Source organism: Podarcis vaucheri (genome assembly GCF_965113315.1).
Source record: "Podarcis vaucheri genome assembly, chromosome: 7".
NCBI lineage: Eukaryota > Metazoa > Chordata > Lepidosauria > Squamata > Lacertidae > Podarcis > Podarcis vaucheri.
In genome coordinates this window covers 41,822,859-41,835,718 of record NC_138765.1, presented here as the reverse complement: position 1 = coordinate 41,835,718, position 12,860 = coordinate 41,822,859, and the positions used below count along the sequence as shown (strand labels likewise).

At 49.0% G+C, this 12,860-nt stretch overlaps 1 protein-coding gene across 2 annotated transcripts in view; it reads right to left on the bottom strand.

Moving 5' to 3' along the window:
• The window catches only part of FHOD1 (formin homology 2 domain containing 1), a 33,208-nt gene extending 21,434 nt beyond the window's left edge, over positions 1-11,774 (bottom strand). For both annotated transcript variants that reach the window (XM_082232255.1, XM_082232256.1), the window contains exons 1-3: positions 11,509-11,774; positions 2,764-2,870; positions 2,316-2,380 (exon numbers count right to left, since the gene is read on the bottom strand). In XM_082232255.1, coding sequence (XP_082088381.1) covers positions 2,316-2,380; positions 2,764-2,870; positions 11,509-11,709 — 373 coding nt within the window. In that variant the 5' untranslated portion in view covers positions 11,710-11,774. The remainder of the gene's footprint in view (positions 1-2,315; positions 2,381-2,763; positions 2,871-11,508) is intronic.
• Positions 11,775-12,860: the final 1,086 nt, after the last annotated feature.

The following is a 12,860-nucleotide window of genomic DNA, read 5'->3' as shown; positions in this document are numbered from 1 at the left end:
AAATACTTAATTATGTCTGTCCTGAATCTTCCAACATTCAGCAAGTCAAGTTTGAGAGCTAGCACGGTACATAGTGATAATGGTGATGTACCGTATCAGAACATGTTAATTGACCAGTGCGATAAAGCACGCAGATTTTAATTAAAAGCCGGGAATCACTTCTTTTCTCACCAATGGAAAACATTTGTCTAGCTGGCTGTGGAGTCCCCCTCCCTGTAGGTTTCAAGAAAATGTGGGGCAGAAAATATTGCACTAGAGTCTATCTTTTCCTGGGCAGAGTTATGTGAGACCAATTGGATTCTTTCTGCCTAAGTAAAAATACTATCAGGGGTATCAATCAGCACCTACAGTCCTACTGCAAGAGAACGCAACCATGCAAACAGAACCCACTCCCCCCAGGGAAAAGGCCTGGCACTCGACACTTTTCTGCAGCTTTCTGACCCTATGTAGAGAGACCCTCTAACAGAGAAAGAAAGCAAGGGTTGGATAACAAAGAGGCAAGTGACCCCACAGAAACAGTACATAGAAACATCGGTAGAGGAGCATTCAGATAATGGAGTGCATTGGTCCACCACAACAGCAAGCACATTCCCCCCTCGGACACTAGCCTGCCAGGAACAACAAGGTCAAAGAGCAGCCTGTGAACTTTGGCTCCACTTCAGGATTGCGTCTGCCAAACCTTTCCCAGAATGTTTCATGAGTGAAGCAAGAACCCAAGTAGGGTTGTGACTGTAGAACTTTAATTTGCAAAACGATGGCAGGAAAAGCAACAGAAAGCCATGTGTTTTTTTATGATTCCTGCCGGGCCAAGGACTTCTCTCTTTTCTCACACTCCATTATTTGCCTGACTTCCAAGCTACATTCCATGGTTGTAGCCCCTTCAAAAGACACTCTTTAAGGGTACATATTTCCCAAGCAGGCAGCAACAGAGCCCTGGGAACTCAAAGAGCAGGGCTGTTTACCAAGCCGAACCCTTGTTGCCTTCATGGTCTCTTCAGTGTAGATTCAACATCTTCTGCTAACTCCTTACAACTACCATTATTGTCCGAATGTGTTGGAACTGCAACCATCCTAGTCAGAAAATACTAACTAGCTACTACTCTAACAATTGCCAGGTTTCTAGAATTCCTTGCTATATGAAAGATTAAGCATGAAGGAACCCTCTCCACTGACTTAGTTAAACATCACCACTCAAGCCCCTTCCTCCTCTTCTGAGGCTTGACTTCTTCTGGCCACACTGGGATAATGAGAGAAGCCACAGGGAAGAAGCCGGTGCTTCAGCACTTCCTCCCACCAGCATCCTCCCTCACTGTGGTCACCCAACTGCACCTCCCAGATAAACCTCTGGCTCTCTAGGACTCTCTCTTGGGGCAGTCCTGCTGTCCAGTACATGGAGTCTATTTTGAGTGCAGAGGGAGAGGCCCAGCAGCCGCCCACACAGGCTCCGGAAATACTTGCAACATTTATCAGCTCTGACAAGACTGGATGCAAACCAAGGGAAGCCCAGGAGTGCGTGTGCTGAATCATAAGGAAACAGCAGGCAGGACTGAAGCAACAGCAGAGTAGCATGCAGAACAATTGCAGGCAGGAGGCAGAGGGAAGAGGCAGCCGTCTGCTGGCTCAGTTGAGAAGCAAAGCTTCCCTCCCCCTCCGTATGAGTTGTGAACAGTTGATTCCTTCAGTTGGACAAAGGTACCTTAAGGCTGCTAAGTAGGAATGGGGAATCTTTGGCCCTCTGGACATTGTTGAACAACAACTGCCATCACCCTCACCCATGGGAGATGAAAGGCCACAGGCTCTAACTGTGCTGCAAAGCAAGGTGTCCCAAGAGCCCTATTTCAGGCTTGCAAACTGGCACTGGTAATCTGGGTAAAACCTCAGTTTGGAAGAGTTTCTTGGTTGTTACACACTCAAATTAAAATAGGAAGAGATAATAAGCTTGACTTGTCTATCTTTTGTACCCTAGAGGGAGTAGAAATAATTGGACAGACTTGGCGGTTCCAGCACTTTTAGCTTTGCTTACTAAGTAAAAATAAAAGTAAACCTACTGGACTGGATCACTCTTGAGAGCAGCAGAAAGTTTTCCAGGGCAAGTTACCCTAATTTGCACAGAAAAAAATTCCAGATAACCCACATCAAGGTATTTTCTCCCCCGCATAGCAACAGAAGAAGCCAAGTTCAGAGTTAGGCAGCAGCTGACCCTGTGTTAGCCCTCCCGTGGCCGTGCCTTGGAAGGCCAATCCCAACAAGTGCTTTCAGAATCCGTGGTCAGCAAGAGCTAAAGAGCTCCAAGCAATAACAGAGTTGAGACTCACCCAGGATGGCCTGGACTCGGACAGAGAGCTGTGTGCGGAGAAGCAGGATAGGCCGTCTCCCTTTGCTGCAACGACAGAAAAGGAAACAGGACCTATATCAGCACAGGCTCCCTGAGCCCCAGTCTGCTTCCCAAGAACACTTGCCAGCCAGCTACTGGGAACCTCCTCCCCCTCCTCTTCAACACATTTGCTCACCAAACAGCTGAAGACAGAAGATGCCACTAGCTCAGGAGGGAGGCAAGAGGAACCTGGGGCACTGACCACCTAACCATGCCAACTTCACAAGTGTGGACATCTACTAACAACCATATTTTGGGATCTGCTTGACAAGATTGCATCAGGTGTTAGGGTTAAATGGCAACCTGTGAAGCCAGAAACCTATGGAAAGTGCTGCCCAATACAGGTTGGGAAAGAGTAAATATACCCTGCAGCAGAGAGATATTTTCACCTGATTTCTTCATAGAACCCTTCCAGCTCATCTTTCTGCTCCAGCAGGGAAAGCTCCAGGTCCAGGTAGTGCCCAGAAGGCAAGACTTGCAAGGTGCAGTCCTCCAGCTGCAAAACACAAGCACATCCAATATTAGAGAGGGAGTCTGCCTGCCTGCTCAGGGAATCAACAGGGCAGCAAAGAAAGCAAAGCGAAAGTGAGGAAACAGTCCTGAGTAGCCAAAGCCAGGTGAGCAGTGGGCAGGTGAGCCAAGCAGGCTGACTAGCACAGGGAACAGGCCCATCCTGACAGGCACCCTGTGCTCCTTCCCCAAACCCTTCAAGTTTAACAGAAGGACTAATTCAGACTCCCCCCCCCCCCCAGTGACTCAAAAGACACAAGGAAGTGATAGCCAACTTCCCATGATTTGGGGGTAGTTAGCGCAGAACCCTCCCTGGCTCCAGACATACCTTCAAGTATGAATACTTGCTAGCAGAAAAGGTGGCATGCAAGGTTAAGCTGATTAGAAACCCACCCGCAGCTTCCTCTTCCACCCTTGTGCTACCCTTCCCTCTGCTCTGAATGTGGGTGAATCGCCACAGGTACAGCTACTGTGGTGGGCTGGATGCCGACCATGGGCCACTCCTGTTCTAAAGCATGCAGAACCAAAGCCATTATGAAATAAAGCCCTAGGCTCTACGTCCCCCAGGAAGGAGGATCCCAGGAAGGAGGACCCCAAAGCAGATAGAGCCTCCAGCAGCTGGCTTTCCTCAGTGGACGAGCAACATGAGCCTTGGGGTGAGCAAAGAACTCAGGAAGGGTGAGCTGCAACTCAGAATTCTTGGAATGCAAAGACCACTCAGTGGATAAAAACCCCAGCAGAAGATGGAGGCAATGTCTGAAAATGACCAGCAAAAGAGGGAACTGCCCAAAGAGTGACTGCAGAAAGGAGATGGGTGTCTCTATTCCACTTTCTGTTTACTGGTTTTACTGCTTAAGTGGATTTTAATTGTGTTGTAAGTCACACAGAGAATCCTCTGGCTTGAGGAACTGAGTAGCATATGTTGAAACTGCATAAAAGATTCCATTTCCAGTGGTAGCTTTGTGTCAATCTACAGGCAGCATGCCTGTACACTACTAGGATCTCTCATTTCCAGAAACTCTTTGCGGTCAATGTGATGAGGTTAGAGAAGATGCCAAGGTGGTTTGGCCCCCTGCCTGCACCAACTGAAGGGACAGCCCAGGTGTTCAGAAAGAGGGACAGGAAAGAAAAGTGGTGTGGTAGGGGCTATTTCTGCTTTAGAAGTAGCAGAGGAAGCTTGCAGGAAAGACAGAGATCAGCCTGAAGAGCAGAGCAAAGCAAGATTGTGAGGATGGTTCTTGGGAGAAATAGCTTCCCCAGGTGACCCAAGTATGCCAGATATGCTGGAAAAACGGGAAGTGAGGTGTCAGGCTTGGGAAGGGGAAAATGTTGCTAGCCCAATACTGCAGAGACAGGCAGGCTGCACCAAAAGCCAAGGGCTGTGGGGTTTCTCCCCTCCTCCCAACAGTTTGCCTTCACTCCCAAAGGCAGACTCCTCCACTGTCTCCAGAGACAGACGGATGCTAACAAGAAAGCCCAGAGAGATGCAACCAACTTCATCTCAGAGACAGGGAAGATTGAGATCTGCCGCCACACCCCTCCCTCCCTTTGCAAGACTTGCAGCTGACTCACCCCTTGCTGAGTCAGACCTCATCACCACAACGGGAAGCTCCCAGCTATTCCCAAAAGCCATCACAAGGGAAATGCCTGATCTGAGGGGAATATTGCCTTTAAGCAAAAACAAAAAACAAAAACAAACTAGCGATACAGCTCTGTTTCCAAATAGTAGGCTTTGCATTGATCAGAACAGGGATAGGAAGCCCCACATCCAACACTCTGAAGGGCTGGCAAACTAGCCAAACTTGGATCGACACATTCATGCAAGGAGAGCTGTGCAATCCAGAGAGGGATTAGGCTGCCCCTCTCACCTGCTGCTCAGCCAGGACAGGCAGGGAGATGCTCCTCTCCCAGTGGAAGGCACAGCAGGTACTGATACAGGAAACAGCTCCTCTTGGGAAAAGGGCTGTGATGCAAATCCCCTCCTCACCATCAACTCTTTGGTTGCTCTCCAAGGGCAGGCAATGTAGAGTTAACAAGCCTTGTGAAGAAGAAAGGCTGGCTAAGTCCCAGGCCTGCTGCTGCCCCTCCCCCTCCTGTGATGAGCTTTGGCAGGAATCCTGCTCAACCTCAAAGAGGGCACAGTATTCTCAGTTCCAAGACTGATTCAGGCCATTCCAGTCCTGCCTGTCCACGTTCTGGACAGCTTCAGTGAAGGACAATGGGCCTGGGAAGGCAGAAAGACATGTTGCAGGGCTATTCAAAAAGGCAACGGGCTGGCCTGTATCCAAACATGACCCCTTCACTCAAGGATCAGTGCCACAAGTGTCTCTATGCAACATCTACATGAACATCTACATGAAACTGCTTGGGTGGGGGGGGGGAGTGACCCAGAGGCTTGGACTGAAGTGGCATCAATATGTGGATGACCACCTATACCTGCACACACCTGGCTGCACTTGGGGGTCAGCAACAGAGGCCCTTCTTTGCCCACCCCAAGGAAAGGTGGAATTGGCAGGGATGCAGCAGTGGCCGCTCCCCAATGAGATTCATGGCCAACTGGGCTCCATCAAACAGCGGCACTACGGGCTTTCTAATGAGATCTTAAAACTTCATTATTCTTGCAGGATCTTTCTTGAAGGAAGGCTAAGTGGACAGGACTTTTCAACTGTTGAGCTTGGCTGTGTTTTAGTGGACGTGGGATAGTGGCTTGTTTTATTAATGGTTGTCTCCACAAGCTTTACCTATGACTATATTGTACTGATTTTCTGCCTTTTGTTGGAACGTTCTATATCTTGTTATATGTTTAACTTGTATCTCATGATCAATTTTCTCACAGACAGGATATAAATCTATTTTTAAAATGAGCACATGGAGTGTGCTGCCAGCCTCCCCTAAAGCAGAAGGACCACCTCTTTTTCCCGGGAAGTTGCCAGGCCATGAGCTAGCATGAGAAGCTTTCATCTTTAGGCGCAGTGGTAGGGCATCTGCTTTGCATACAAAAGATCCTGAGTTGCATCTCCAAGTAGAGTAGGAAAGATTCCCTGCCTGAATGCGTAAGAACTGCTGACAGTTAGTGTAGAGTCCACTGTTAGAGACTCAGATATATAATCTAACCGCCAAGTGGCACCTGAAACCTAGGTTGCAGTCACCACAATGGAATGACTAGGGGCTTTTTTGCGGTGAGGTATTATTATTATTAATTTCATTTCTATACCGCTTTATACTTTAAAGAAAAAAAACCTCAGAGCGGTTTACATCACATTAAAACATCAAATAAAACCAATTCAGGATTCAAGGAAAATATTTCAGTTCCTCCTCCTCTGGCATTTTGCATTCCTCAGTTGCCAACCTGGCATCCAGAGATCTCCATGTGGTTGCAATTGGAGCCATGCCAGTTGCAAAATGTGCCTGGCTAATTTCTAACACTGGGTAGACCAGCGGTTCCCAATTGGTGGTCTTTGGACTTCAGGGGGTCCATTTACATAACAAAAACTTCTATACAGATATCAAAATTTACAAAAGTAGGGGGTTCATAGCTTGGCTTCTGAAAAACAGAGGGTCTGAAGTACTTAACTGGAACCACTGGTGTGTACAAAACTGAGACAGATGGACCCCCAAATAGTCTGCTTCAGGATCAGACAGCTTATTGCAGTCACCATTTAAAAACTGCTGCAAGATCCATTCCTCCATAGGCTATAGGAGGCAAGAGAGAAATTAATTCCTGATGGGGATCCTGGCTACTGAGAACTTCCCACTTTGGAATTAGAAGATGTCTAGTGGAGAATTTGGCATTCTACTCATCTCAGGAGGAGGAGGAGACCAGAAGTAGAAAGTTCCTAGCTCTCATATTTATCCAGCAACGTGGCCATCAACTGAGAAATGCTCACAAGCTAGACCTGTCCAGGCTGGCAGAGCTTCCAGAACTCATAACATCTCTTCTCATGGCTATTGTCCCCCAAAACCGAGCCTCGCATCAGAGAAGTCAGTCTAGATGCCCACCTTTCTTATCCCATTCCTTCCCCCTGCACCTTCCATTCTGACCATGTGACCAGATTGTTTAGGCTCAAATTCTGCAGAAAGGAAGGAGACAAATGTACCAGGACCACACTATTTACGTTGCGCTTGTGCCCGAAAGAGAACAGCCCCTGATGATTAATGAGGGGTGTCACAAGCAGAGCCAACCCTTCATGCCAACAGTGCTCAGAAAACAAGGAACATAATGACGAACAGGCACCCACGACTGCTCTGGCAGGCAAGCTGATCAACTCTCCTTTTGGCCTGGAAACTGAGGCTAAGCCCTGCTTCTCATCAAAACACAGGACTCTGTCACCGTGTGCTGTGTGCTGAAGCTTGCTCTCTCTGTTTTCCGAAAGGGCCAGCCTGCACTTCTTTTTGAAGTGTGGCAGCCGTGGGCCTCACCCAAGTCTTGAAAGTCAGAGGCTGTGGTTAGGAGGGGATGCTAAGCAACCAGCACTGGTCACAGAGCCTAGCCACAGAATCATAAGGGTCATCTAGTCCAACCCAGGAATCTCAACTAAAGCATCGATGACAGATGGGCATCCAACCTCTGCTTTAAAAACTTCAGTGAAGGAGAGTCTAGTGTAGTACTGCTCAGAAGTGTCACTTGCTCAGCTACTCCTGCAACCCATATGGATTTCTCCCTTGGCTGCTCTGCTTTCCAGCCCCTCAGAGTTCTGAGCCTCACCTGGGATATGCAAGACAGGCATGAGATCGAGGCTATTGTCAACATGGCAGCTTTCAGAATCTTCCAAAATAGAGTTCCTGGGGGTGGGGTGAATTTATCTGCTCAAGTTTGCTGATGTAGCACAAATCTTAGAGCAGCCTCCCACAAGCTGGCACCCACCTATAACTCCGATCAGCCCCAAACATCTAGAGAGCAAGAGGTTGGGGAAGGTTGGCTCACCATTACCTGTGGCAGACAATGGTAGTGGGGGACAACTGAAAACAAGATGGCCAAGAAACTAGCCCTCTTGTCAAAAGCAGTACACAAAGTTGGGAGTCAGGAATAGCCCTCCCAAGACAGAGGACAAGAAGTTCTTGATAGCCCTGAGTATACTTGGGAGAACGTTTATTTTTAATATTCCCAGATGAAATAGCTGAAACAAACTCCAGAGGAAAATCTGACTGTCACTGGACTAATTTTGGACACAGAAGCTGGTCTTCGCTGTGCATGATTATCCCGTCTGCTCAGCATACAGGAGAGAAGTTTCCAGCAACACCATTGCTTTGCTGCTACTAAAACCAGCACTCAGTCCACCCTCAAGGGACAGCACCTTTGCTGCTTCATCAGGAATGCCCTCAGAATGAGGCCCCTTTACATCAGCCCAACATCTCCAATAAGGCCACGCCCCTACTAGGGCACACGTGACAGGCTCTGCAAATGCTTTTAGGATTAAATGTGGACAGACAAGACTCATTCCAGGAGTCAGTGTGGGTCATCTTCAGAAAGCATGTTTTGTACTACAAAGGTCAGTCTGGAACAAGAATTTCAGGAACTGATTTCCCTTGTAAGAACACTAAACAAAAAAGTGAATTATGTGAGGATATGACTAACAATACTCACTAATTAAAGTGATTTTCACACTCTAAAAGTAGGGGGGAGAGAGAGCAACCGCTTAGCCTGAGGCTGGTACCTTTAATTCAGGCATATTCCACCAGGTCTTTCAATGAGCTCTTGCACTTCCCACCACTCACCCATCTACCATGTAGCAAACTGATCTTGAGACATACCCAGCATCCTTTACAGTCTCTCAGCCCACACTTCTCATGTCTACCCAACACTCTGCAGCCCACACCAATCACCTTTGTCACTACCTTTCTCAAGGAAACAGAGGGAGGGTCTCTGTAAAGTTGGAAAGAAGTTAAACAAGATGGCTCAGCTACAGAGTGAATACAGGGAACAGGGAGGGCATTCAACCAAGGCCTGCAGGCCTGTTCAACAGTATACATGGGGTGGCGGGAATCAACCAAGCTTTCTAGGCCCCCATTCGCAAACCACGGACTCTGCCATTGGCACCAAGCGCACACTGCCCACCTGTTCCATTGCCTACAATAGGAAGCTTCCTTCCAAGCCCAATTTCAGCAGGGAGAGCACCAGAGACTCTGCAGGCACATGTATTGCCTGATACATGGTAACATTGTCAACAAATACAGTAAGAAAAGGAGAGCTAAAGAGGAAATATGAAAAGTTCAGTCTGGGAGGCAGTGGCGCTTGAGACAATGAAGCATCTGAACAGAAATATCAGTTGGGTGATGCAGAAATGGGAGTGAAAGGGAAAGAGCTACACTTCAACCTCTGTGTACAGGTGGTCCTGAAAGCCATGGGAAAGTGGTCATTCAGTGTGTGGAGAAAAGAGCAGAAAACAACAAGAGATCCCCAGGCAGGCCCCTCAACAAAGAGAAAACAAAGGAAGATACTCCACCTAGGTAAATACTGAAAGAACACTTAGACAGACAAAAAACCAGATGAAAACAGAATCAGAGACTGACTGACGGGCATAAAGTAGGGTGTGTTTGTGACCTGTGGCCCTCCAGATGCTGCTGTTGTACTTCAACTCCCAGGGAGCTGTGACGTTCCATTCGCATAAAGAGAGTCAAGCAGGAGAGAGTGACCCCCCCCCCCCGTAGCAAAGGCACCAAACAAGGACCAAATAGTGACTTTTGTAGTGAGAGATCAACAGATTTTTGCAAGAGCAGTTCCAGGTTTAGAAGCCAGAGGAGGAAGGCAAGAGCTGAATTGGAAGATGAATAGCAGGAGTAAGGAGAACACTTTTTGTAGGTGAAGAGTGGAAGGGGAAATAAGGCACTCCTGAGGAAACCTCTTCTGAAGCAAGTATTTTGCATTGGGAGGAAATCCTCCATTTGCATCAACATCTTCACAGTAGGTATTTTCCCCAAAACTATAGCAGGAGAGAAAGGGGTTACATTCCTCCATCAAGACCGTAGCAGCAATCCCAATTGATGAATCCCCAGTTGATGCTCTTTGCCTTTTTTAGGGCGGTGGCAGCGGCAGAGGGGTGGGGTGAGGGGAGTCTGTGTTAAATGCAAAGAGGCACTGAGGGTTAAGTCTCACTTAGCCCTCAATTCCTGCAATATCTGCAATATCTAGACTATAATAAGAGCTGTTGTTTGTGCACACAGCCTGGCTCTAGAGCACATGTTTAAAACCCAAGCACACTTAGTTGGAACGGCTTTGCCTGTTTGTTCCCAACCCCCTTTAGTCACAACAAAAAAATACCCCATGACTATTGACATGAGATATTCAGCTGCTTCATGCCAAAAATAAAGCAGCAAATGAAACAACAAATCAAGACCAACATCTAATTGTAGGGAGTTCAGCTTATTTAGAGGCCAGGAGATGAAAAGCAACCCAAACACACATCTTCCACCTCTGCTGGCCCAGGCTACAAGACACAACACAAGGACTATACCACTGAGGCAGCCAATAACTGTTCCTAGGATACCTCTGCAAACAGCATGACTGAACACTATGGTGATCAAAATATCTGATCTGGCCTAAATATATGGTTTGAGTCATACTGACACAGCAAATGCTACAGGCCCATCAATATCTTGTCAGTGCATACATTCTCAGCTATGATGTCAAGATATAAACTGGACAATATTCATTTATTGCATGTGTTTTGAGCGCTTATCTATTTCATGCCTGTGGCTGCCAAAAATTTATATATCATTTTAACTCTGTCACTGCTTTTTGTCTCTTGTTATCTCTGGACTGCAAAAAAATGTCATGTTAAGACAGAGAATTGCGCAATGCAAACGTACCTGGACTGCATTCTAATACATCACAAGGCCATCTCAAGTTAGGCAAGTGGACCTTCTATAGCCATAATTTTGCACGCAAAAATTCTAAGCTGGGAACGACCCAACATTTAAGAAGAAATTTGTCCATGTTGTATTGCCAGGCAAAGCAGATGGGGACTCTGTCCAGAAATGCATCATCACTGATTTGTATGCCGCCTTCTTATAGTAAGACCACGTGCAAGGCTGGAGGTTTTTAAAGTAATAAGAAATTTACAGAGCAGAAACCAAAAATCTAAAGGCAAGAGAGGAAGGCAGAAGGCAACCCCCCCCCCATAAGGGAATGATGAGCTTTGGGCACCCTAACCTTACTGTGGGGGGCTCCCCTTGGGAAACTATGCCAGCCCCAATCTCCCTTGAGCATGCCAAGAGTGCAAAAAAGGAGAAAAAGCCAGGCCTCCCTTGGTGGCTCTTCTCTCCTCCAGGGAGACCTTCAGATGCTGCTTCCCAGAAGCTGGATCACCCCTCTCTCCTACCCCCACCCCAGCATCCTGCCCTGATAGGAACCAAACACATGACCACTGTGGGGCTCCAGGAAGCAGCAACCTCCCCAGCTGCGCACAGCGCTGTCCTCCCCTCGCACCAAGAGCCACAGGGACTAGTAGCCACGGGCGGCGGCGCCAGGGAGCCCCATCCAGGGAGCAGCTGGCCCCGTGGACTTCTAAGGGGAGCACAGCCAGAGGCTTCTACCGCCTCCTGCCCCGTTGCACCTTACGGCTGCGGTTTCGCCTGCCGGCGCTCTGCACGCGCTCAGAGGCCGCGCACATCTCTCTCTCTCTCACCGGGAGCGGGGTGTCGAGAAGGCGGTGGAAGGCGGGCAGCTGGGCGGCGAGCGGCAGAGCCTCGGCGACGGGCTGGGCGGGCGGGCGGCGCGGCTCTGGGAAGGCGGCGCACGAGAAGGGGTCCCCGTCCTCCAGGTACTGCAGCCGGCACAGCACCGAGCCCGGAGGCGGCGAAGCGGAAGGAGCGGGAGGCTCGCCCATGGCCGCGGCACCCAGGCAAGCCTCGCCTCAGTCCCGGCGAGAGAGTCTGAGGCGAATGGCGGGAGGGGCGAGGGGCGGAGTCGAGACACAGCAGAGGGAGGAGCTACTAGCCCCGCCCACCCGGTCTCCGCCGTCCTCTACTGGCCACACACAATACTCCAACACACACCGGGAGAGGCCCATGCGGGCCACTCCTGCTGACCACTGAGAGCCGGAAGTATCTGCGCCCACAGAGCCCCGAGCTCTTTGGGCCTAGGGAGGGGGGCGCGCCGAAGCCTGATTGGCCGCCGCTGGTCTGGTGGGCGGAGCCATTTGCTGCCTGCTCCACGTGCGCGCGCTCCAGCCAGAAGGGGCAGCCCCGGCGACGCCAGCAGCGAAGTTTCCCCAGCGGAAGGGAAGGAACGGCGGACCGACCTCCGATCGGTCCCTCGCTCCGCGTGGGCTGGGGTTTCTTGGTGAGGCTCTCTTTCGATTTGCCTCTACCCCACAGGGGTAGCTTCCTCGCACCGGACGCCCCTTCAACCCAGCCTGGCTCCCAAGTTTTGCATGCCCGGGGCAGAACGTTTTTTGCTCCTCACTCCCGCCGTGGCCATCTCCGCCCCTTCTTCCTTCCCTGGGCTCAGGCGCTGCCACTAGGAGGCAGAGCGCCCTTAGCTAAGACAGGCCAGCATTCATTTAAGGCTGGTTTTATAGGAATGAAGAAGAACTCTTCTTTCAGAATAGATTTGTTTAGCTCAGAACTTTACATTTTTACTTTCAACGTGCTTTCCATCTGCTTTAAGACCCAAGAGTAATTTCCTTTTTCAGTTTGTAAGTGAAGATAAAAGCTGGCCTGTGGATCTTTTGGGTTGGCCCCCTGCTTGCTTTTTATTGAAATATGATTAAACGGGTATATATTTATATTGTGTAAGCTCAATTGAATTCAGCACGATTTTTTTCTCTGAATAGACATGATTAGGCTTGTATTGTCAGACATCGTGTTTCTCAAGTCGCCCTGTTTCCCCTGAGGTACACCATGACCCCCTTTCCCAGCAGCAGTGCACACAAACCTGTCAGTCAACTCACAAAGGAGGTAAAATATGAAGAGAAATGGCAACAACACTCATTTTTGCACAGGATATATCCTCTTTGGTAACATTGGCAGAAACAAT